Here is a 27,788-nt window from a genome sequence, read left to right as displayed (position 1 = left end):
AGCTATTCTTTGTGTGCTGTATGTTTCCTGGGGAGCCATTATTGGCCAGGCACACTCTTCAACATTTTTCTGCAAAGAACATCTTTGAAACATTTCCATGGCAGAAAAAGGATATGGTAAATAACATGGCCAATTTTCTGAGTCGTTCCTAAGAGAAAACTTTGTAGGGGAGATACCGCTCTCAAAATATTTCTAAAGACATGGCGAGTCCCTGGAAATGATGGTCACGCACTTCGACTGCATGTTCGGCATCTAGCCTAACATTTTTCCCTTTTTTCTTTCCTTTTCTCTTTTTGTGTTACCACACTAGAAAACAGTGTGCAAAAAATACCAAATATAAGACATCTGGCTTGGCTGGAGTATTTTGACGTAACATTTTTAGATGCAGGTTTCTGGAAGAGGAGTTTCAGTACACTTGATTGGTAGGGCCACTTTTTTTCTATGTTGGTGGGAGTGCAACAGTGTCTGCTTAATTTTGTCATTGGTGGAACAAAAATGGTACTTTCTGATTGTCTATTGCTGCTTGAGACATGGGAAATGTTTGCACAACATACGGACTCTGCACGGATTCTGTTCTTTAGTAGAGCTACTCCTGCCTCTAATTCCAGCAGAGTCATTTTGTGTTTTCCACTTGGAAGACACACTTTGAGTTCCGCACATAGCTGGGATATCCTTCAGTCAGGATGCTCCATACAGAAATGTTGCACAGCAGACTTGTTGACGATGCAGCAGTGGTATGCACAAAGGCATATATAGTGAACCATAGGCACCTCCCACAGCCAGCACATCCATTCTCCAATGATGGTGAAATTTATGGGCAACACTGACAGTATGGATCGCAATCTTTGACATTCATTTCACAGCTAGTCACCACTGTGCATAATCCAGGACACTATGTGATTACCTGCAACTGTTGATCCATTGTTGGGCCGAAAATTAGTGTGTATCAATTCTGTTACACATAGTTTAGTTAGTGCATTTCCTTGGGGGAGAGACCTAAATAGATAGTTAACTAGCATCATTTCTCACTCTCTTTAATAGCGAGGGATGGTTTCACAATTTGTGCACCACATTTTTATCAGTGTAGTTCATGTTCAGCTCATGCTTCTGCAAATGACTGCGTATTGCTATGAGGGGTCTTCAAAATTAAGTTATGCATATCATCCCATAGTAAGATCATTGTGGAACAAGAGCAGCACATGTCAGAAGTGAGTATGTGTTCTGGGTTTGCTGCAGAGATAGTTCTGCTGCATTATGGATAAAGGGTGCATCACAGTGTGTGAGTGAAATGACACAGTAACTGGAAACATATTCTAAAGTTGAAGCACATGGAGCAAAATGTCTAAATTTCTAAATAGCACACAGATTAACTATGAAATTCTGGTGGTGTATAGACCAAATGCAATGTTGCATCCAGCCATGGTGAAATGGTGACAACAATTTGACCAAGAATGCAAAGACAGGGGTGGTGCTGATCAGGAAGGAAGGCCATTAACAATGACCACAGACAATAATTTTAAGGCAGTTGAAGAACTGTTACGCAGCTATCGCAGATTTTTCCAGTGATAGGGATATTCATGTAGCAGTTCTTGAATGGCTCTGTGACCATGGAGTGGATTTATATTGTTGAAAAATTGAACAATTGGTAGAATCATGTGACTATTATTTATATAGACATTGTTACTATGTTGCACTGAATAAAAGTTACTTAGCCTGCCATAATAATGAGTAACTTACTTTTTGAAGTTCCCAGTAAATGAAAAGAGAATATTTTTCAAGATTTTCATTGTAAATAACAATGTGAGTTGGTTATCAATTTGCTTTATTGTTGTGTGTTTCACTCTTTTTTGAGCCAAAGTAAAGTTCATATGGTGATGATAGACAAACCAATTTTTTGTGTAGTATTACAATACTGCAAACCCTTGGTGGTACACAAGTAATAGAATGGGTTAAGATAACCTGTCGCCATATGGTAAGGGCATAGAAGCCTATAAATAAGAACTTAATGATGAGAACATCACAGATCAGTTTATAAAATTCCATTCTTCTTCAGAGCCCATTGATGGACAGTTACATTGTCACAGCAGAATGGCCCAATCGAGGTCAGGGGTTGTGTTTGGTGGAGCAGGTGATGTGAAGAAGAAATGGTGATGTGAAGGGATAGTAAGTGTTGACAGGTCCAAAGAGAGAAATGTTATGAACTTAAGTTGACTTACTTTGCATATTTTCATTTTGTGATATATTGTGAGATGGTAATCATTGTGTTAGGATTCTCTTCAACATTAAATAAGATAATCAGAAAAGAATTTAACAAAAAGTTTGAAATTTTTATTGGGCGAAGAAAATATTCATACATGATTTTAAAGAAATAATCATGATAATACTGAATAATATTTACATTAGTTTATATTTTAAAAAGAAATCTGCCTGTAAACCATGAAATAACATTAACTCCAAATAAATAAATACATTAGTATATTACTGTCTTCCAAGCCAATAAATAAATGTTTCTTAAATTTTCCATTTTTTAAATTTTTTATGAGAACTCATCTTTTGGGATAAGCTTGCACTATACCTTTGAAAATATTTCTTTTTTTCTTTTGTCCAAGTTGTAATAAGCTGAAGATTTTCTCCACAATGCTTCCAATGAATGGGTGGGTTGTTACTGTCCAGGATGGGAAGCTGAGTACTCAAACCCCAGGTATAAAACTAGAGAAAAAGAAATCTTTTCTTTCCTCAGGACACTTCATCCATAAGATTCATCACTAAGTGCAGTTTTCTTTTACAGTTCTGGGCACATTTGTTGAAGTCAGGAATGTCTCTTGAATTTACCATTTTAACAAGAATTTTCTGTTTTGTGATCACAGTGATTGCACAATGTTGGTGTATGAATCCTGTTACATTTTGTAGTGTTCTTTTAAAAAGTAAGTCCCTGTCGCAAGCAAGACACAAATGGCATCACAAGGGAAAGGATGGATAAAAGTAGAAAATCTCTTATTTAATTTTTTACAAAATCTCTTATTTTCTGCAAGTACCATACTCTTTCTTATGAATGAATGATTTTTGTTTTGTACTGGACGTACATCAGAATAGAGGTGCAACTTTTTAATGGTTTTCACTAATATTACTGTGTATATAATCCAAAAGAAAAGAACATAGTTCATTTTTTCCTTCCTTGGAAGCCCTTCTTGGTAAATGAACAAGGTGCAGTCAAATGGAAATAAGACAGATGGAAAAAATAAACTGTTTATTATTTCCAAAGTAATTACCATAGCTATTAATAGATTTATTCCACTGTGCCTTCAAGGACAAAGGTTTGCAGATGCCTGCAGAGTCATGATTATACCCAGGCCTTCACCTCTTCATCCAATGCAAATGCCTTTCTTCAGGACTCCCAAAAATATGTAAATTGCATGGGTAGAGATTGGGAGTGTAAGTAGGATGTATAAAGACTTACAAGCAAAACTTTTGCAGTGTAGTTGAAATGATGTGTTGGTCTCCTCTCATGTTGGCGAGATTGTTTTGCTTATGCTGCAGAAGTTTTGCAGGTGGTACCTTACATATTCTCCCTACATCCAGATTCCCCCTCCCACCCTCCACATTGCCCACCCACCACCCCCCATCCTCATGTGATTTCTGCATTTTTGGAGTCCTGAAGGTAGACATTCTTGACAGTCGATTTACTTCAAATGAGGTGCATGCCTGGGTAAAATCGTGGTGCTGTAGGCAAACCCAAACATTTTCCCTGAAGGCACTAACCATCTTGCCTCTCAGTGGGATAAACTTATTAACAGCTATAGTGATTACTTTTGAAACAATGAACAGTTTACTTCCTGTTTTTTCATCTATCTCATTTTCACTTCAGTGCCTCTTATAGATTTGACAGCTGTCATCCTGGAGATTATGAATGCAAAATACATTTACCCACAGGAATAGGGGAGAGTGGCAAGTTCTGCTTTTAGTCAAACACCAAGCAGGCTGTATCACCTTTCTGTATACATTTTTTGCTGCTCATTTTCATAGATGAATAAAATCTAATTCTCCTTGGCTTATACATTGCTAACTCTGATTTAGCAGATTTAAATTCAAAGGTGGCTTAATATTTACTCCTAGTTCTTTGCAAAAAAATGAAAAGAAAAATTTTACTAACATTTTAAAACAATATTTGTATCTCACTATGTCACTAGGATACTGTTTTTGGAAAAAATTATTTATTATTGTAACATGTAACTGTTCTGTTTGTTCTCTGATAAAACTGCATATTCACTGTAAATAGTATGCATTTCAGAATTTGAAGCCACTTATATCCAAAGGTGCTTCTCCTTGAGATGTTGATCTGTGGACATGTGACAGCATGCATATTCATAAAAGTGTCTCTACTTATGTTGCTCTGAATACTTCCAGTCAGCACAGAGTACTTGTAAGAGATACTTCTTTGGCTCTTTGCCAGTCATTCTTTGTCGAAATCATGAGCATGTCATTGTGCGGCTGAGTGATGTTCAATGAGCCATTGAAGATGAAGGTATTGTTTGTTTTTGCATGATAAGTCATGGAACATTTCAAAAATTACAAGTCTTTCCTCTTTGCCAGCTTGACAGTTACATTGAAGTTTGAAGCTAAAATAAACAACTACTTGCTACATAAAGCAAACTTATTTTTAATGTAAATGTTGTTAAAAAGATCCTTACCCACAGTTTCCTGCAACAGATTTTGCTTCTGTGGACAATAGCAACAAGCATGAACAAAAATGTCCTTAGGCTGGGGACACACTGAAGAAACAAGAACCAAATATATTAATATTAGTAGGTATGCCACAAACAACACAGCACAGAAACATTTCAGTTTGGCAACACCCCCACCCCCCCCCCCCCCCCCCCCAGGCAAGTTTGACAATGATGGCATCTCATAGTTAACTTTTAGTTTGTCTTAATCTGTCTACATGGACCAAAGATGCAGAAACCTTAAAATGATATATTCTAAGCACCTTAGAGCTTTGAAAAGTGGTAGTACACACTCCAAATTTGCAGATCATCGCCCAAATAATATTGAAACCCATCTCAAGTTCCTCAGAAGAAGCAATGGTCTCTACCACAGACTTGCAATAGGGGATAAAAAAGGCAACTATATCCATTCAGTGAACACAAGATGGATAATCTTCATGAGAACTCTGCAGAATACAATGTCAGTAGGCTTCTTCAAGAACTGGAACAACAAGTGACAAATTATACGTTCTCAAGCCCAGATTGTATGGTTTTCTCTTTGTAAACTCCTCTCTATCTATCTGTCTATCTATCTTATCTACCTATCTGGGAATGCTTTGGATTGATTTCACTGCATTGTTGTTACATTAACTTACAGAAAATGGTTAGATTTTGAAAAAACCTTTTTTTCCCATTATGAGACCTGAGCATTGATCCTGGTCTAGCCAACATCAGCTGGATTAGCCATAGCTTTTGCAAATCACTCCAGTCAGATGCTTGGACAATTCTAACAATAGGCCATGACTGTCAGGATAACTTCATTATTAATTAATTTGAAATTAATATCTTGTAACAAACACATTATTCCCATCAATATTTTTACAACATATGATTTCAGTCATTGGATTTGAGGTCTATTGCAGATTGCTCCCAGTTTCCTTAGGAATCATTGAAACAATTTTAATTTTGAGATGATATGAGTCGTTCAAGAAATACTGTTTCCTGTATGTTGCTATATTGACACCATCATGATTAATTCCAGGGAATCAATTATGACAGGGATGGCCTCTATTTCCAGCTGGCATAACCATGTGATACCTGTGCTCTGGATATTGTACTTTGGATTCTTTTGAGCTGCTTATCATTGATTTTTTTCATGACATGGGGCTGGCACATCAGTTAACAGGCATGAGCTCCCTTTTATTTGCACTGTACCAGTTCCAGATATGAGTTGATGCTTCTGTTTGTATTCTTATTCTTCTTCATCATTCTTGAATAGCTTGCTTAGGATCATGCAGAATTAACACTTGTTGGCCTTCCTTTTATCTCATTATTCTTTCATGCACAACAAGTGACAGTGTTTCCATTGTTCTGTTCATACCTGCTAGTTTCGTCCTTCCCTCTTCTTCCTTGTAACTGTGTGTTAGTGTAATTTTTCTAATTCCTTCTAGATCCTGTGAATTTGGTGGTCCAAATTCATAAAGTCTTTTTGTGTTTGTTTGTATCAGTTCAGTTTAGTAACCGAATTTTTCAAGAATGTTTGAATCTCACAAGTTAGCCTGTATTGGTCTATTCTTTGTGTGTGTCCCATGAGCTTCATTACTTTTCAGAGATTGGGTTATCTAGTTTAATTCCTGTATGTATAGTGGTTATGACTCAGGCTTCTGTTGGAAAGAAAAGAAATTGAATCTCTTTGACAATTTTGTGTTTTTTCACAGTTATGTAATTTAGAAAAGTATTGAGATTGGATTTCACAATTTTTACTATTATTAAGGGCAATTTGAATTGCTGTGTGGGTGAGGTGTGTTTAATCAATTTCTTTTTGAATGTTCGGTAGAAATATCTTCAATTATTTTCATTCAATTATGCTTCTGCTTCTTGTAATTTTGCATCTTCATTTTATCTGTAAAGTTTTCTTCTATGTTTTGTAACCATTTCCCTGACATCCTTGAGACATTTTATCATCATTTGATTTTTGTTGCATGACCATTTATGCCATGCTTGTTGTCTCAGTTCTATAAATTGATTATATTTGACTGTTCACACGTTTCTGGCTCTGTTTATATAATATTGCAAACTGTTTCGTGTTCTAATATTGTTAAATTTACACTGAGTATGTTCTTCCATCTAGGAAGGATTCAAAAATATGTATGATACAAATTCCTTTTCTACAGGAATATCTGATAGGTTTCTTTTTTGATTAGTGAAAGACGACTGCTTTTGACCTTTGATTTATTGTTTTTATCAGGATACATCCCAATGTCAAACATTCTCAATCCCTTAAAGATATGATTTCAACTGAGCTAAAACCAAACTTACACATGAAAAATTTAATATTGATTATGATGCATTGCACAGAAAGCTCTCTCTCCTGTCATCTGCGCCAGGAACTTCATTTCTGCTTTGGCTTTGGCAGAGATGCATGGTTTTGTGGATGTTAATAGCTTTAGAACACCTTGATGTCTGTTGGGATACATTTAACACTCTCCATCAGTAGAGTCTGTGTAATACCTAAACAACTAGATTCCAACATCATACCTTTTCATTTTTTCTCATTATTAATTTGTATGAATGATTCCTTTTCCTCATTAGTAATAAGAAATTTGTAGTTCAGGTTTTTTACTTCTGATGAAGGTATATTTATATATACCGAAACCTCAGTCAAGAATTTTAATAAATTTTTATTCTGCAACTGTTTTGGCTGTCATCCTTTATCGTGAAAAAAAAAATTGTACATTGCTGCAGAGTGCGGCAAAGATAGGCTTTTAAAATTATCTTTGTAATAGAAGAGCAATGTCCAGAGAATAATCAATTTTTTTTTAAAACAACTTTTGTTTCAGTCTCGCTTGAGAGTATTTATGTTTAAGATCTCGCATAAAAAGGATGTATAATTTTCATTTGTGCGTCAACAATGTGTGTAGTTGTGTAGTAAATGTTGTATTCATTCATAAGCATAACTTTTGCCTGCAATCATAAGAAGAGTCATTTCTTCCATCCTGCAAGACATTTTAAAATATACATGTTCTAATCATCAAGATTTAGTGGATGGACTGCATGATCAGCAACCACAGAAAATTAGAGCTCCAAGTTTGCTGCAAACTCAGACATTCTAAAAATCTTCATGGACAGAGTAAGAAAAATTATCCTGAATATATTATTCCTTTTTGTGGCTTCAGTATTTGTGTGTTGTATTTATTTTTCTTACACTACGAGGGAGACTGTTCATAGTACCAATTTAGTTTCAACAAGAATCCATGCTTTTAATTCTAGTAGTGCAAGTAGTAATTATCTCTCATTATGTAAATTTCATGCTGATTCATACTCTTTGTGTTAGCTGTGGGCTGCCTCCCAGCATGGTTATTCCAAAAACGACCAACAGACTAACACGTCATTTGTTCTTGTAATGCCAAAATTTTATTTTGTGTGTCTCTCTGTCCCACAGTTATGTCCAGAACTTCATTAAAAACTCTGTTATGCCAATTCCAATGAAAATGGCTCTCATCCTACTGTTAACATTGTTTTCCAACTGACACCTCTGATAACTTCAGATGAAAATTTATTTCTAGATTCTTTGTCTGTTGCTTGATCACATAGCACCTGATACTCAATGTAAATGTGTTCATTTATAGTATTTTAAAACACCAGTGACTTATGACAATTACAATTAATGTTAATAAGGCTTTTGGGGGAGTAGGTAAGTGAGAGACTTTTGAAAGGTATGGGTTTCTGTCCTCATGTGATCATAAAAGGCTTTTGTAGTAATTAACAAGATTTTCGCTTCTGACAATGTATGTGCATATGTTAATAAATCAATTTGTAGCATGGTTAAACTGTAGGTTCTTGTGGCTGAGTCAGCCTTTTCTCAGAATGGAGAAATGTAAGCACACGCCATAACAAACTATTTTTAATAAAATACTGTGGTATTCAACTCATTCTTCAAACTGGTATCACTTTTACTCAGTTATTAATATATCCATGTCATAACAGCACTTAAGTCCTTATCTGAAAACAGGGTCATCAATGAAATACAACATTTAGCACTGAAAGCATGTTTATTATGAACACCAAATACAGCCAGAACAGAGCTGACCTCCTGGGAGGAGAGAGCAGCTATTTATCAAAGTCAAAGTAATCCCATACTCAGGAAATGAGTGCAGTGGATCAGATGCAGCAATCCTTCACTGACAGTCTGGACAAGATCCTAGTGGAGGTGGATTGCCATTGCCTTCCCCCAACTGGCTACAAAGTGTCAAGTGTGTATCTGTGTCATGTGGATCAGTGTGTGTACAGTGTAGTATGGATGATGGGAAGGGAGAGGGTGAAACCCAGCACAGTCCTCTCAAATAGCACCAGGAACAGTGGCATGTGCCCCAACATCATAAGACACAGCAGAGAGGTTTGGAATTAAATCCAGGGCATTAGCACAAAGACTGGTAATCAGGAGCTTTATGGAATCACCTTTCCTCCCCTTGCCAGGCAAATACTGGCAAAGAAAATTTTTCACCAGCAGGATTTGAACTGGCTTGCCTCAGGTCAAGCACCACCACACAACCATGTGTCAGTGATCTCAGCTATTGAGATGGGTGCAGCTGTTTATATAAACATTGAATATTCCAGAATGCAAATATTTGTACAAATGTCGAATATTCAAGAATATACAAACATTACAGCATAAGATATTTCAAGAACTTTCCAAAATGATAAATGCAAAATAATAAATAATTGCTGATGGATGAGTTTGAACTGGCAATCTCCAGTACACCAGCTAAGGATGCTAATCCCTATGCCATACTACATGCATCACAGCTGATGACGTTGTTCCCTGTCCTGAAGATTCAGTGACCTGATGTTTCAGAAATTCTCATTGGAGCCAGCTACAGCACCCTACATCTAGATATTGTCAGTGATCTTCTGTATGTGGTCCTGGCAGATCCTCACATTCTAGTCATGTTGTTAGATCCTCTCCACTATGGTGAACATCAAAGGTAGCCCGTCCCATTGAAAATTTGCAGTGGTTGATTAGGTCTTCAGTTTCCTGGAATCTCTTATCATTGATCTGCACCTATGGGCTGCAGTAGAGTTTCACACAGAGATCATGGACAATTCCTTGGTGTTCAGGCTCCATATGCAAGCCACCTGCCTTGCTTTTCAATCTTGATCATGAAACATTTTTATGTAGTCATCTTGAGTGTCATCCGGTTGAAACAGGGACAATGTACCCATTCTCATTTCAGCTTCATGATCATCTAGCAGAAAGATCAATGTGAAACATATAGTGTCTTGCACACTGCATTGTATGCAAATGTCACAATAGACAGTGTTGTATCCCAATTGATCTGTTCTCCATCAACATACATTGAGAGCATATCTGATGGTTTCTTAAAATATTCTATGAGGCCATTTGTCTGTGAATGGTAGGCAGTTGTCATCCTGTGGGTGATGTCACAGCATGATTATATCTGATACTATTCTCAACTGTAAAACTTTTCTGTAATCAGAGATCAACACATGGGCTGAGCACTGTGATTTAAAATTACGTCCTCTAAAAGGAATTTTGCAATTTCAGGAGCTACAGCAGTCAGTACAGCTTTAGTGAAAACATAGCAGTGCAGTGATTTGACTACATAGCAGTGCAGTGATTGATTTGTTGACTTTGGGAATCTCCTCAAGATGTTGATTCCAATTCCATGGAATGGCACTGCAGCAGTTGGGATTGGTATATGATGCATTGGAGGTGATTGTGGCACATGCTTCCATTGTTGACATTCCTTGAAAGACAGTCAGTGTACATGTTTGCATCCACTTCTATGTACCACTGGGCCTTCGCACTCCTGAAGCCTTAGTGTCCATCCGGCCATTCGACCCAGTGGATCTTCAGGCTAGTCAGCCAGCACAGATAATGGTGGTGCGTCACAACAGTGGATGATCTGCTAAGTAAATGTGGCAGAAACTTGCTGACGGCTCAAACAACTGCAAGATACTCATTATCAGTTGTACAAGTAGTTCATCTCATACATGGAGCCTACTCTAGAAGCATGAGCTATCACCTTTTCAACACCTTCCTGAATTTGCACTAGAAATGCACCAATCCTATAACTACTAGTGTCAGTGTTAAGTTCTGTCTTGGCTTTCTCTTCATACAATGCTAGGTCAGGAGAAAATAGTAATGCCCCCTTAACGACAAGGAAAGACCTTTCTTGGACATCATTCCAGAAAAATTTGGTATCTGCTCCTTGGTACAGGAGCCCTTCATGATTTGGCAGTAATGCAAGCACATTCCAGGAAAACTTCTCACATAATATATCTTTCAAGGAATTGCAAAATCTGTGACTGCTCTTATTTACTCTGGATAAAGATGGACTACATCAGCATGCACTAGATGCCTCAATTTCTTTATTTTGTGGGGAGCAAAGAGGCACTTTTGCAAATTGTGATGGAGGCTTTCAGTCTGAACACACTTCATTACAGTTGTAAGGTGGCTTAGATGTTCTTCAGATGTCTCCAAAAAAATGACATTGTCATCCAGACAAAAAAAGACATCTCATGCATTTAATATATCAAGCAAGTGGTCAGTCATATGTTCAAATGTGGGTGGACTGTTACACGGTCCAAATGTCATAATTTTAAACTCATAGAGGCTGTCAGGAATTATTAAAGCAGTCTTTTCCCAGTCAGGATCATCAGCATTGATTCGCCTGTAGCCTATGAGCTGTCAATAGTTGAGAAATACTTTGCTCCTCTCAAACTGTCTAGTGTGTCATCAGTGTGTGGCAGTTGATAGACATCTTTCTTTATGATTTTGTTCAGTAGTCGATGCAGAAACACTGTGTGTCCTCTTTCTTCACAAGAACCACAGGAGAGGACCAAGGACTCTCTGAATGTTAAATGGTTGCATCTTGAATCTTCTCTGCTTCCTCCTGAATTATCCATCATTGAGCCGCAGACATTCTACCTGAGCAATGGTTAACTGGTGGATGATCCCCAGTGTTCAATGGTGTTTTCCAGTGGTCCACTTGGTCTGTCTGTTCTCCACTCCAGATTTGAAAGCATCCGAAGACTGACTTAGAATGGTTATCACTTCATTGGCAAACATTCACAGAGGACAATCTTTGTTGTATTTGTTTTTTGAAATAGCTTTATCACTCTGGATCTCCCATCCTCCACAATCTATGACTGCTTGCGTTGCCTGCAAGAAGTCCATCCAAGAATAACATTGACTACATTCTGTTGACAATAAGCACCCAACATTACAGAAAGGGGAACCCCGGTTAACTAATACGTGAACAGGTTGCCCATTGATGATGACACTGATATTTTTTTTCATCGTGGTAACTGTTGTCCATGGAGGATTTTTATTTGCAGCCACCTCACTTCCATAGATGGTTGCCTTGCTTAGTTTTCCTGAATTCAGCGGCTAGGCGAGTGGCTGGTACATTTGAACTGCAATGGGAAACAGCTATGGTGTGTTGGAGAGTAATCTTTCCCAGGGCATGGTGATGGGTTTTGACCCACAGGTTGACAATAATAATCTGCAAATGGTATGAATAGAACTGTTGTGATGGTTGACATAAGGTGGCGAAGTAGTCATTGAAAGTTCACCTATTTTCTCTGCTGTAGTGTAGAGAGTGCTAGGGCATCCAGAGCAGAAACAGGCCAGGGTGTTATCCGCTGTCCTCCAAATCTCTGTTCTTCTATGGGGAATTATGTTTGGTGTAGGAGTTCATTATAGCTGTGACGGTTGGGTGCTCGTTTGCTGTTTGGTGGTTGCAGCATAACTCCAAGTTGGTCAAATGCATTCTTCCTGGGGCATTCAGATGGGGGTGGAGATTGATGCTAAAGATTAAGAAACCTCTTCCTAAACATTTACAATTATCTTCCAGCACCTCAGGTCAACAATCGTGGTTGCTGTTCAAATGGCTCTGAGCACTATGGGACTTAACATCTGAGGTCATCAGTCCCCTAGAACTTAGAACTACTTAAACCTAACTAACCTAAGGACATCACACACATCCATGCCCGAGGCAGGATTCGAACCTGCAACCGTAGCCGTCGCGTGGTTCCAGACTGTAGCACCTAGAACCACTTGGCCACTTCGGCCGGCGTGGCTGCTGTCTCTTGCTTACTAAGTACAACAGCCCTAGTTGCCTGTCTCTATTGATGACGATGTTGACAGAACTTTAAATCCTGATCTTCCTTCCCTCTAGTTCTGGTTGCCGTGAAATGCTGTATCTCTTGTCTCACTACCTGTTGTATGAGAGAGATGAGGTATGGTGGTCTTCCACAACTGCCGTAGCGACCACATTTGGTAGTCAGTCATACTTCCTTCGTCCGATTCTTTTTCTGTTTCATTTCCTCGATGCACCTGACAGTACTTGATGAATTCCCTGGATGTTGTGGCATCCTTCACCAGAAGAACTTGGTACATGTATTCTACAACTTCTTTCATCAAATGTGAGATGTTGTCAGCTTCTGTCATTTTTGGATTCAGAAAGTGGCAGAGTGCACAAACATTCTGTGTGAAGGACTGCATCATTTCCCCATGACACTGGCCCTGTTCTTCAGCTGTTCTTCTACTAAGTAGGCTTGCTGCTAATTGTGGATATCTAAAGGACATTGTATTGTAATAAATGCAGTTGCTGCATACACACAAGCGCTGTTGCAATTAATGATATAATCATGCATGTTGGGGCAAAAATGATTACACAAAATAATAACAATGGTCATACAGAGCTTAGTTTCATGAAAGTGCGAGCATTTGAAATGTGACTGCATGGCATATGGGAGATTGGACTGGTACTGAGGATGTGCTCGGATAGCCAAAGTGGTTAAGGCAACTGCTCATGATAAGTTGGAAATTTGGGCTTGAGTCCTGGTGTGGCACAAATTTTCATTTATCATAAGTAGCTGGCGCTACTATGAATTTACAGTATGTGAACCCATTTCTTGACTTTCACAGCTGCAAATCATCTGTTCTTTCAGTCATGCATGCATGTTTGAAGGACATTGTATTATAATAAATGCAGTTACTGCATGAACACAAGTAATTTTTCCATTAATGATGTAATTTTACTTAATTGTTAATATATATTTCAGAAGTTGCTTGTGTAAGATACTTACCCTCAGTCCATATGATGGGATCTTTGGATCATGATATATGTGAGAGTGGTACCTGGAAAAGTAATTTTTAGCAATATCTGCCTGGAAAAAGTAGTAGTGCATGTTATATGTTTATTTATTAGCCATTCAGTACGTTTACCATGCAGTTGACTTCATCAAAATACATTTTACATATTCATAAAAGTATAGTTGTTACTAATTTTTACATTATACATTATGCATGCATGTACACAGGGGTGGTGGCAAGGGGGGAGGCTATGGGGGCTATAGCCCACCCCTCCCTATAAAGTGACTTCAGAAACCAGTGAATATATTACTTCAACAGATTCAATCATTTTTTTATTATTATTATTATTATTATTATTTTTTTTTAGAATTATGTAGCAATATAGGCTGCAGTGTATTTTAAACACATGTTAACAAAAGAATAAGAGTGGCAAATAGCTTACTATCTAAACCATAAGTATCATTTAACTTAAAATGGGCATCTTATTATTTATTAATATACATTGGATGTATATTAATGTACAAGTACCACTTACAATTATCAAGAAAGCTAAATATGCCGGGTATGCCTACCAACACTTAAATTGCTGACCCCAGACAAAAACTTCGAAATCGCCGGACATCTGGGTCAAATCGTATTATTTTCCCAGGCACACACATCCTGTAGACATATTTTTACCCTGAACTCTAAAACAGTTACCAAAAACTACTTTAAGCAACACCAAAGTGTACCAATTTGTCGGTGAAGGACCCCAACTCTTCTTTTGTTAAGCGATATTTCATCGCCCCCCCCCCCCCTCCCCACCTTGACTGACTTCTAGAATTGCCTCTGTATATACATACATCTTTTTAGTAGTTAGTATTTTTTACATTTTACACACATCGTTGTTTTACTTATACATATAAATACATAAACTTTTTACTAATCATAATATTTCAGTAATAATTATTATATAGTTACATTCAATACATATTTATACAGTTTTACACCTTTAGTTAATGATAGTTACATTATTTTATTATACATTCCTTCCAAGTTGTTCTTCAATTGAGTAGTATGCTTTATTTTTAAACCATGTGTCTAATACTTCCTTTAATTTAAAGAGGGTGAGGGGTGTGACTGATTGTGACAGTTTATTATATAATTTTAGACTTCGGTGTTTGACTGTTGTGTGTCAGTGACAGCCTAGAGTGCGGTATATCAAGCATGCAGTTGTTTCTAGTGCTGGGCAAACATAAATTTATTCTCTCTGTAAATTGTTGTGTATTTTCTTTTACATATATTAAGCAGTTATACGTATGGAGACTTGGCAGAAGTGTTCCTTACAGGTTTCTCTTGGACCCAATCCTTGTATACATCTAATTGCTTTATTTTTGCCATTTGAATACACAGTTTGTGCCTGTTGAATTACACCATAACAGAATCCCATATTGTAGCTGTGACTGAAAGAATGCATAGTAGCAAAGCATCAATAAACTTTTACTGACAGAATATCTTAGTTAATACAGCAGGAATATCATGTGCAAGTTTGCCTATCAGATAGCTTATATGGTCATCCCATGAGAGCCTTTGGTGTATTTTTAGTCTCAATAATCTGACACTGTGATTCTCTTCTTTCTGTACCTTCAGATTAAAATAAATTTTCTCCATTTTTGTGTTTATACATAACTTGTTAGCAATGCACCACACCTTACATTTTTCAAAAGGCTCATTATTTTTGTTTACCACCTCTTGCATACTGTCTCTACGTTGTCATAAATGCTTTTAAATCATCTCTCTTTATTCTAATTAGTTCACAAATGTTAATTAATAGTGCCAAAAAAACTCACAAAAGCATGGTCAGCTTAAATACTGATCATGTAACACAAACTATATTCACCAAACTTACATTATTAATTCTAAAAGATATTTGTCATTTGATGACCTGTAATACATGTGTTGGATTAATATTAAGTAAACTGATAACAAATAACATGGAATACTTACACTTCACAGCAGCTGTGAAGTGTTGTAAGTTAAGTACTGCCAGAGAGTATATTCATGAAGACATTTTAAATTATTTGTTATTCTTACTTAGGGAACTACCAGAACCTATTTTGACAAATGATCTTCTGTCTCGATTTGAAGAGGCTGCTGCAGAGAAGGAAGTTACAATTCGTGAAGCTGAACTGCAAGGACTCATTAGCCAGCTCCCAAAATGTAATTTGCATCTTTTGGGTTGGATGATGGTACATCTTGATAATGTAACAATACATGTAAGTATTTTATTGCAACAGTTATTTGTGAAAACAGAAATTCTTAATCTGTAATCCACTCTTTTGTAAATAACTTTTATTACAATTCGGCATTTCTTTAGCCATTTTATTATGATTTAGTACTTCTTGACTGATTTTTCATTCAGAGTGAAGGACAAATTACTAAATACATTATTGCAAAGCAGTTTGTTTTACCAAAATCTATTCACTTGAAATAATTAAAAGTACAGAAACCTGGATGAACTGTACAATGATTATTTGAAAAAATGGCACTCCAATGATACAACATTGAAACAAAAGCATTTGCATATACACCATCACTAACTGTGAAAGACACAGTCATGATAGTGGGAAACATTGCTTGGCAGTTTCACCATGTTGGCAAAGACAGAGAAGTCTTGAAGTTCCTATTATGGATTCCCCATGAGCTATTTAAAGCACACACCATTTTTCTTTTTTTCATAGTGATATAAGATGAAAAATGATTAGTGTACTATCATGATCACTGCTCTACACAGTGTTTTGGTATCAAAAATTGATACTTTGTCCAAGGAAGTCAATTACGACATGAAACCATGACATACTGAAGACCTGATTTGTAATTTAAGTGACAAGAAGAAATCCAAGGGAGAGTGACAGAAGTGATTGGGTGATACAGGTGCAGAAAGACATGTTGGAAAGCAGCCTGTGATACAAGACTATACTAGTGTAGTGGTAATAAGAGAATAGAACAAGGAAGATTCTTATTATTAGACATACACAGTCCACTGGAGTTGGTAACAAATTACCACAACAATGATAGATTTGTTACCTGTTCTGTTGTGATTCTCATTTATCTAATGTGAATCATGTTAATAAATTCTCCCTCTTGTCATCACAGTTCATAAACACATTTTCCATTAGTTAATAAGAAGTAAACATGTAATAAAGAATTAAACATACAGAGGGCATGAGATACAATGAGTAGTTGGTTCACTTCATATTTAACTGATAGAAGGCAAAGGGTCATTTTAGATAATTAGTGCAATTTTCATGATGAATCTTCCTCAGAGTGGAGACAAAATATTACTGTCATTTCACAAGGTTCAATTGTGGGACTATTTCTTTTCTTGTTATATATAATTGGCCTTCCATCTTACATTGACAAAGCAGAAATAATGCTCTTTGCTGGTGATGCAAGCATAATGAATCCCAATAGAGCTGCAAAAAATGAAGAATAAATGAAATATTTAAAAGTATTATTCTTTTTTGGTTGATGATTTATCACTTAGAAATATCACAGTTCATTCAATGATGTAAGGCAAGATATATCATCACCAATAACAAACAGCATGGGTGGGGAGGGGGAGAGGAATACATAAAACTGATTGTTCAAAATTCCTAGGTGAACATGAATAGGTCTTCTCAAATTCTTGTGTTTAGCAATATTTGTTCAGTGTCTAATTGATGAAAACATTAGAAAATTAACTTAGTTTACATAATTTCATTCACTGATGAAGCAATTTTTGAACCAATTATACATGTAGACACAAAGTATTCATTCCATAGAAACCTGTTGTACGGATATCTAGTGTCTATCCACAGACTTCATGTACGCAATTGTTTAAAAAAAAAAAAAAAAAAAAAAAAAAAAAAAAAAAAAAAAAAAAAAAAAAAGCCATACTAACTACAGCCTCATAATACATTTGCTCTCTTATAAAGCATTTTGTGAAGAATCTGAAATTAAGAGCAGCATTCATAAAAAGCAGCCTACACTATCCACAATTTAACTTTCTTTTGCATGGGAAGGAGTTGTTTGGCAACTCTTTCTACTCCAGACGTGAATTTCTGATTAGATAATATGCATGAGGTTGGGTTATTTTTTTCAAATTTTGTTGTAGATAGGGCTTAAACAAAAATCTGTTATGTGGATGGGCAACATGTAGTCATGTTTTCATAGAGAAATTTCATTATTTGTAAACCTACTGACATGTTCCACATCATGGCAATTTATCACAAATATAACCCACAAAACATGCAAAATACTAAACTAACTGAACTGCTTGTGAGCTGCATTGTTGGCATCAACACTTGCCGAACTCCACATTTTTTAAACAGTACCTAATTTCTGCCTATAACACCTGAAGGCAAAATGGTAAAAAAAGTCTCAACATGTTAGCTCCAGAAAAAATCAACACTTAAGCAGACAACACATTAGATGTTAAAGAAAAATGAAATGATAAGAATGTCTTTCAAATAAATTTGAAGTGAACAATCATTCAGATGCAACATTTATTCCATTTTGAGCCCTGCTCCAGCATTTAGTGTCTGATGCAGCAAACTTCATACCAAATTAACCAAACTGCAGAATGAAAATCTCATTTCATAAATACCCTATTGCAGAATTTACAGTAACAAAAGAAAGATATGAATTTTAAATCAATGTGTGATATAATCTTGGACGATTCAGGCTTGTACAGTCTGCCTTTTAAGTCATGATGCTGCACAAAAAGTTTTAACTTGTCAGGAAGGTTCAAACAAAATGTTATAAAAAGAGCATAGTTTTCTTTAAGTTTTCTAAAATGTCTTAGTGTGAGGTGCATACAGCCAAAAATGAAATATTAATTATTGTGAAAACTATTTATAAATGTTTTTCAGTGCACCAAAAATTAGGCATTGTCTGTTATTTCTATTTCAGGAAAAGTACAATAAAATGAATGCTCAAAACATAGCAATAACTTTGAGCCCAGTTTTGCAAATGAGCCACCGACTGCTTACAACATTGCTGTGTCACTGCCGAACCCTCTTCCCCGATATCAGTATTGTCAAGTAAGTTATGGAGAGATGAAATGGTTTTTTTTTTTCATGAAATTACATTTGATAAATAACTTAAATAGATTTTTAGATAATGCCTTTGGACTGAAATACGAGTACACAGATTTATGATTTACCTCAAAAATACTTGAGGAGTGAATCATAGTGCTCCTAAAGATATTCGAGCTTCCAATTTTACTGGCCATACATTTAGTGGATCAACCCAGATATTCTAACAAGAAACTTTTGTAGTTAATGCTCTACGACTTTCAGATGATTCAGGACTGATATATTCAGATTGCCAGAAGCTGCTACATTGGAAATTTGTTTAAAATTTATATCCAGTTTCAATCACAAATCATAATCAGGTCAACATAGTGTTTACATATAACATAGAAGAGCAATCTAGCTAGCTAACAGGCAAGCAAGCAAGAAACATAAGCAAAATTACATTATAGAAAGATATAAAGAGAACAAATGTAATTATACACAGAGTGATACATTTGTCTCATTAGTGGAGCATTGCTCAAATATCAAAAATTCAAAAGCAACTCATATTTATTATTGTTATTTATTTGTGTGTGTAAATGTGATGCAATCTGATGTAGTGGAATCATTGGGATGGTGGGTAAGTATAGGACCTAGTTAGTTACAGCACCAGTTAGCACCATTTTAGCGTGACCATGTATAATGTTTATGAGTTCAGACTCATTGCAGAACAGTGGAAGGTATTTGCGATGTATTACTCAATTACTCACCCACACTTTCTGCTCTCGCCAATGTCAACCCCCTTCCTACCTACCCCTCCTTATTCCCTTTCCAGTTCCACTCCCCAACTCTCCATGCATGATACAGATATCTAAGGGAGCTTGACAGGTGTGTACTTTACATTTCCAATGAATAGTAATAAGTCAGACAGAAATTTATTCAGTAATTAAAAATAAATTTCCTTAATAATTTTTGGGGTTGTGTTCACCACAGCTACAGCATTTAATAAAATATCTGTGTCCCTGGGTTTTACCAAATGTCAAAAACTCAGAAAACTTCCCTGAACTTGCCCCACCAGTCCTCTATTTTTGTAATGTTACAACCATCGCAGTTCAGTGCAACAGTGAAATTTTGTATATCACTAGTAAACCTGGAAATGTTTCACAATTGCTAGGCATACAGGGTGTTTAGTAATTTCCATTACAAACCTCTAGGACTTGTAGAGGGGACTGAATAGACAATACTGTATTTTGAATTGGACACCATGTCTGGAAACATACCTTTCCTTGCTACAGCTGTTTGAAAACATGTTTGCAGGGTAGGTATGTAACAGGGTAGTCATGGTAGCAGGTGCTTACATAAGATTGGCTGATATAATTTGACATCCATCCTACCTCTCTGACTGCTTCGAGCCTCACTCATGTGTCTCTGAGTGTTAGAGCAACATAGTTGAAACACATTTGCAAAATACACTGACATGATCCTCCTGTATGGCGAAGCTCACGATAATGGAGGAGCTGCTCATCACCTTTATCATGATTGTTATCCACAACATATGAGTGTACTGCATACCCTTTCCACCACAATTATGCAATGGCTTGGAAAGGCATACCTTCACCATCAGCAGGTGTGTCTGTGGTGCTCCAAGGAGACGCCAAACACCAGAAGTGGAAGGTGCCTTACTGCATTACGTTGAAGAGAGACCATCAATGAGTACAGGAGCAATTTTTTTGGTATTAATGAGTGGAATTATAAAAAAAAAAAGTGATATACTGGGTCACACCTATTAAATTACTTGTAAAAGTGGTTGCATTACCAATATGTTTTCAAATGGTTGTAGCACGGAAACAGTGTTTTTCAGAAATGGGTTCCTGTTCAAAATGTTATGTTCTCATCCCCCTCTACAAGCCCTAGAAGTTTGTAACAGGAATTTCAGAATTACCTTGTATATGGGAATATGGGCTATTCTTGGGAATTGTGTCAGGATGCAAATTTTGGCTCCTCACTGCGACTTCGCCCGCTTTGAAGGTGTGGAACTTGAAATTGTAATAAATCATGAAGAATATGAATGAAAAAGATTGATTTGTTTTTTTGTTTCTATTATGTCTTTTAAAATTTTTATACACAGTGTGATTACAAAATAATTATTTAAATAAAATGAATTTTTAATATATTAAGTTCTTAAATCAAACTAAAAAGTATAAAATAATTTCTCATAGCCTCATACAGATTTGTAACCCCACCCCCCATATAGTGCTGAAAATCTGTGATTGTGAATTTTTAATAGCTTTGAAAATACTTGTAAAATTTAAAATTAAAAATGTGACTTACATGCAATAGATTCCATCCCTGATATGAGTCATGATGCATTCACAGACATCTCATGCACACTCAGGTGCTGCAAAGTGATATACATATGGAACAGTTTTCACTGCATCAATATTCGTATGCTGTACTTCATTGAACAGATTGTCACAGTGAGAGAAAATCTTCATCTTACACGAAACTCTTTGTCACTTAGCCTTCATTATTGACCTGTAATCATTGCCAATAATTTTTCCTCTGCACTTAACTATTTCCTAGTGGAATTTGTATATAATGGTTGCACTCCTTGATTTGAAATTCTACCTGATGGACTGAGGACACGTAAGAATGTGCCGTGTCAAAAACAGTTATGCACTTAGAATACTGAGAAAAAGTTAGAAATTCTTTTCAAGTTGCTGAAAATCCACACTCGCTTATTACCTCTCACACAGTGTTCAGCAATTAAATTTAACTGATTTGCATAGAACTGAATAAAGTGAACATTTTATGCACCTCTACTTTTGAGGCCATTTGCAATGAAAACACTGAGCTGTCAGTTTCCAGGTGTTTCATTTACCTTACTTTCATTTTATCTAGCTCAATGAGAATAGCTACAGTCAGGTTGTCTGCAGTGTGACTTTTTGGTTGTTCAAAGGAAATAAATGTCTCATTATTTTCTCCAATATGTTATACCACATTATTAGGGACAGTTGTGATGAATTTGCACAGGTAATGGTTTCATCAGGTTAGATTGTGAGGAAATATGTCTTTGATGGTTGATTCCTGATTCAATTGAAGCATGCATCATATATTGATTCCAGGAATTCATTTTGTATTGTTCTAAACAGACTTAAGAAAACCCATTTTTCAATTTTTCCTTGTGTTGCTATAAGATGCCTCTTAGTTCTGTCATTAGACCAACTAACCTGTGAAAAATTCCTTGGTTCTTGAAACTTCCCGTTTTGACTCCCCCACCCCTTTTCCTTCTTCATGCAAGATGCTGTTCCAGGATCAAGCTGTCACTTGCAGTGGTGCACTTCCCCATTGCCATCCCCTTTGCACCTACCACCATCCTCCATTTGCCTGCTGCCTCAGGCCCCAGCATGGCTTACTCCTGCACTACTGATGTGAAGTCTGTGGATTCTGACTGCCATACTACATCTCCATGCCTCTTCCACCTACTTGCCATTGGATGTGGCCTTGTATCCGTCACTGCTGGTGGGCCAACTATTGCCTCAGCATTTACACCCTTCCACCCCTCTGATGGAGCCAGCAGTGATGACGTTGCCTCCTTTGGTGTTTGGTCAGTTTCTGGGCTTCCGGTGCTCTCTCCAGTTCTGCATAGGAGGTCACAGCCCAAGCCTAGCCATTTTTGGTCCTACATGGCTTTAATCAGGGATGATGGATTTAGACAAGATTAACAGACAGACAACACAGATGGATGGATGGATGGAAGGAGGCATATGAGCTGGCATTAGTAGCGCAGCAGGCTAGTGTGGACAAGTGCCATAGTGGGCACAGGTGACACATTGTATGGGTGAACTTGCTGATGGAAGTGTTTACCTATGGGCAATAGTAAGCTGGACAGAGCAATTCTAACACTGAGTTCAACCACCGTGGACCTCGCCTTGTGACTTGTGCTGTTTCCATGTGCTCAGTCATCAGCCATTCACGCCTGCTGTGTGTTGTGTTCATCTTCATGCGTGTCTCTATGTAGTTTTGGATTTTTTGCTTTCCTGTAGATAGAATTTTTCATTTTCTCCTGCACAGTTCTGTTCACCGGGTTGTCGAGCTACTGTTGGTCCATAGAGAACCTTGAGCCAACAGTGCTGTTTAGTACCATTGTCACAGTTGTGCAAATAATTAACTTAGTACTTTCACTGATTGTATATTATTTCTGTACATCAAAAATTATGTTTTATAATTGCCATGACTGTAATGCCACCTAATGGCATTCTCCACTTCATGGTATCACTATACTGTAAATCGGTTTGCACTATCTTGTCATCACTGAAGTTTGATTAGATATCATGTATTCCTATTGCCATATCCATTTGGGTTAATATGTATTTCTGGTGAGTGCTTTATGTCAATGTGTGATGTATATTTTGTGGCATTATCATAATGTTCCTTTACTGATACCGGTTTATCAATTTTTTGTAACCTTTAAAAATGGTGAAAGCCGAAACATGAAAGGCATAATAAGTGAATAAATTCTGTGCTCAAGCCATATAAAAGTGTTTGAGTGCAATCAGTGGATGTGCCACTGTTGAAACAGAATAATAGCAGTTCTTTTCAGATACACATAAAATTTAAAAAAATGGTCTTCTTTCATATTAACCTAATTTTATAGCCATTTGTTTTCTGTGGTAGTAGCAAATTGCCATGCCCATCAAAAGCTACCTCAAGAGAAACATAAGCAGTTACAACAGCAGAATATATGATCTCTGCAGAATATTTAGTCATTTCAGGCTTTGACATAATGTTTGAATTGATTAGATGGGCCAATCCCAGCAGTACTGCAACACCGGTCCAACACTTATTCTCTCTTTCACTCTTATTTAGTCTCCAGCTAAAAATCAGTTCACACCTAATTTTTTTTGACAATTCTGTCACAAAAACTGAAGTTATTGAAATTTCCAAATGAATACGACTTCATAAATCAAGATTAGTACAGTTTCCTTCATATTCTGATGAAATGAAATAGTGTAGAACATGAATAAATTTGTGAACATTTAAATATAAAGAGAGCTTTGACTCAAATGTTCTGTGCATATGTGGTTCTCATAAAAAGTACATAAAATGTAAGTGCATAAATGTAATCCTGACACCCACTAAATGAGTTTCTGGTGGCATTTGATAATGAGGACCTTGTATCTAATTGTTTACTTTTCATTATTAGTAATGTTTATGAAATTCATTCTAAGAAAATGTACCCATTTTCATATGAGCTTTACACTAGTTTGTAAGTTAAAACCACTCAGTTTAGAACATGGGACACAACTCAAGTGAAAGAGGTACAATATCTCATTTGACATCCTGCTTTTTTGATAACTTTATCAATGTGTGGGTGAACACTGTACATGTGTGCAAGCAGATACGTGCCGCCGCTGAGTGCCGGGAGCCCAAGCCTTCCAGACACAGTGCCTGCAATATCAGTTGAACTTGCAAAGCAGGAGTCATTACTTAACCACATTCATCAACAAATGAATGCTGGTTATGTATCAAAGAGAAATGAGGAACAACTCTGGGAGGTGCAAAGGCTAATCACACAACTCAAGGTTTGATAATATACATTTTACTTAAAGACTCCTAAAATTTAAGAGAAGTGAATATGGTAAGTGATTATGACTGACATGTTAGAAAACTATAGAAAATGTTTTGTCATTTATTCAAGTTGCATTAAAATCATATTTCCTGAGTTCATGATCCAGAAAGGTCAGAAGAGCAGCTTATTTAAGCTCTCATGGCATCTCCAGGGAGTAGGTAGCTCTGTACTAATTAGAGTGCTCAGTTTGAAATAAGGTTGGCTTGGTTTGGAAATTATTTGTAGAGTACCATAGACAGATTCTATCCAATGGTCTGCTCTTATACGAGCATAACTCTTTTCACCTTTCTCACTTTCTACAGCATGTCCACACGTTCGTCTTTATTTGTTCTCAATTTTTTCCCCCTCAGTCTGTGTATATTTTTCATCTTAGTTATTCACTTGCAGTATGTTTTGACTGATATCTTTTCTGTTCTCATCACATGCTAATGTCAGTTATAACTCACCATCTACATTCTTCTCAATGGAAAGATTCATTTTTTAAAGTGAAGTTCTGGAAGGACTACAGAATACTTGTCTCCAGTTACCTAAGCAAATTCATTGGCCTCAAAACATTTTCATAGATGGAGAAGTCAGAGAAGGCAGAATATGGAGAACAGGTTGGATGTTCCAGCAGTTCACTCAGTCTGGGCCACTTTTCATCTATTTTTTTCATCCATTTGCTCTGGAAGAGTTGCACAGTATTCACTAGTCATTCTCTTACCCTTCACAAGGTAATCAACAAGTAGAATCCCATTTACATCATAGAAAATACTGGCTGTTTGTTTGCAGCAGATGAAATGGATGTTGCCTTTTTTGTTCAGGTTTCTCTGGCTTCTAATTGATACTTTTATTCCAGGTAAAACTGATAGATATGATTCATCCACAGTAACTAGCATCAATTGGATTAATTTTGAAGCAGTGCAAATATTGCTGACAAATTTATTTTATTATTTTCTGTAGCTCATAATTCAATCAACTTTATATCTGTCTTACACAAAGCTTTCTAATAGTCAGTTATTCATGTCAAATGTACCATACTCTTTCTTTTGTTACACCTATGGGATTATCTATTTTGTACACTATTCAGTGCTGACTGGCCAATATTACATTGTGGACTTTCTTTTCCTCTGTGGTTGAAGTTTAAGAATGTTCCTTAAATGGCTCTTCTTATATGAATTCAACTAAACAATTCTCAACTTCTGAAAAATGATAAGTTTCCTATATTTATATGCTGTTCAAAACAAATAATTTTAGTGTGGTGCTATATCTACTATATCCCAGTGTATTAATTTGAATATCAAGTTGTCACTTCACATATTATGTAACATGTACCAACATTACAAAAATAACATTTCATTTCATTGTTATCCCTGTGATGGGCCAAGAAGTTTTTGTTTTGCCCTTGGATGGCTACTTAGGGAACAGTAATTGCACAACTATATGTAAATACTATCCATCTAAAATTTACCTTCACTTTCAGTAGAGAGAATGCCGCTTTAAGAGACAATCTGTGTAGGAAGCCCACTAAAACTGATACCATGTCATATTTCCAAATCTGTTTCAGAACAGTACCGTTCATAATACAAACCCTGATTTTGATATAAACCAAATGCAGTTGTTGTGGAAAATAAATCTATAATTGTTCAATACACAGTAAGTGACCCCAACACATAATAAATATTTCACTGAGAAATTTTCTGTTTACCATAGAGAGCGTGTGTGTGTCTGTGAAGAAGAAGAAGAATAATAAGAAGATAAGATGAGATATCTAATAGTAATTTATTGTTAAATAACTTTGTCCCTCTGACTTGCTGCTGTGGTTGCTGCTCAGATTTCTATAACATTTATGAAAAATGATTATAGAGAATAGTTTAGGTGTGTTGTCCACATCATGGATTCCTTAAGCTCACTGTTTCATTAAGCTCAACAGCACAAAGACTAGAGTGTGTCTTTATTTATGTCTGCTCCTTTCCCTGGCTGCCAGGAGAACACAAGATACGGTTGCCTCTATCTATCTTCATTCATTTCACAACAAATAAAACTTGTGTTTAGTTTCCCCAAAAACTACCCAGGCCATTTTTATTCCTCTGTTCGTTTGTTTTGCTGTACTTCCAGTTGCACTTTCAACTGACCTAAATATACAAACTCATTGACTGATTCAGTGTCTTCGCCGACTGCTGTGGCCGAGCGGTTCTAGGCGCTTCAGTCTGGAACTGTGCTGCTGCTACGGTTGCAGGTTCGAATCCTGCCTCGGGCATGGATGTGTGTGATGTCCTTAGGTTAGTTAGGTTTAAGTAGTTCTAAGTCTAGGGGACTGATGACCTCAGATGTTAAGTCCCATAGTGTTTAGAGCCATTTGAACTATTTTTTTAATGTCTTCATTGTTAATTTGTACAATTTTCTTTTTGAGTTGTTGATTATATATGAACAGTGGTTCCCTGTTTTACAGCATATCTATAATGTAATGTTTTTTTATATATTTTATTATATAATAGTTAATTTTTAATTTTGTCGAATTTAGAGAAAACTGAGGACTGTTCAAAGATCACAGGAAATGAATCACGGCCAGAAGAGCTTGGAGGAGAAACCGCCAGAGGATGAATTCCATATTGACTTATCACTACAGAAGTTCCATTCATGTTCAGAAGATGATACAGTTGTTGGCACAACTGCAGTTGTAAAACAAGAAACAGAAACACGCACAGTGAAAACTTCACCATCAGCATCTGTGACTATTGATGACATTGATGGCCGGCAGGATCAAAATGTAACACAGAATCAAGATCATACAGCAAATGTTTCAAAATCACAAGCAGCTGCTGAAGATGTAGACACTGATAATGATGTCAAGGAATCAAAAGGAGCAGATAATGGGAAGAATGCAGAGAAAAGGCCTCATAACCAAACAGGTAACATTTGAATGGTTCTTTCTCAATATCTGTTGAAAGTCACACAGGTGTGCATCTCATCTGTTTTATACGACGCGTGTTTTTTAAGTAAGTGCCATTTTGAAATTAAAAAAAGACGTGCTAAGATATCTCAATAATTTGTTTTTAAATGAAAGCTTGTACCTTAATCTACGTACTGACACCATTACAGTCTGATTCTTCCTTGTTTACTGAGTGTTTAAGATGCCTCCGATAATCGTGAGTTCCGCCGACTGTGAAGTACGGGCTGTTATAAGATTTCTTAGTGCTAAAGGCCTAAAAGCGATTGATACTTATTGTGAGATCTGTGCAGTTTACAGAGAAAACAGTATGAGTGATGGAATAGAAAGAAAGTGGGTGAGAGCACTTAAAGATGACTGCACAAAT

The 27,788-nt window shown here is 36.5% G+C and overlaps 1 protein-coding gene across 1 annotated transcript in view; it reads left to right on the top strand.

Annotated features, from left to right (window-relative positions):
* LOC124789530 (ralA-binding protein 1) overlaps positions 1-27,788 on the top strand; it is a 129,526-nt gene that overhangs the window by 76,873 nt on the left and 24,865 nt on the right. Inside the window, exons 7-10 of the mRNA XM_047256928.1 lie at positions 15,902-16,079; positions 18,757-18,887; positions 24,262-24,445; positions 26,996-27,383. Coding sequence (XP_047112884.1) covers positions 15,902-16,079; positions 18,757-18,887; positions 24,262-24,445; positions 26,996-27,383 — 881 coding nt within the window. The remainder of the gene's footprint in view (positions 1-15,901; positions 16,080-18,756; positions 18,888-24,261; positions 24,446-26,995; positions 27,384-27,788) is intronic.

The sequence above is a fragment of the Schistocerca piceifrons genome, chromosome 1, assembly GCF_021461385.2.
Source record: "Schistocerca piceifrons isolate TAMUIC-IGC-003096 chromosome 1, iqSchPice1.1, whole genome shotgun sequence".
NCBI classification, from domain to species: domain Eukaryota; kingdom Metazoa; phylum Arthropoda; class Insecta; order Orthoptera; family Acrididae; genus Schistocerca; species Schistocerca piceifrons.
This window is presented reverse-complemented; position numbering and strand designations above follow the sequence as displayed.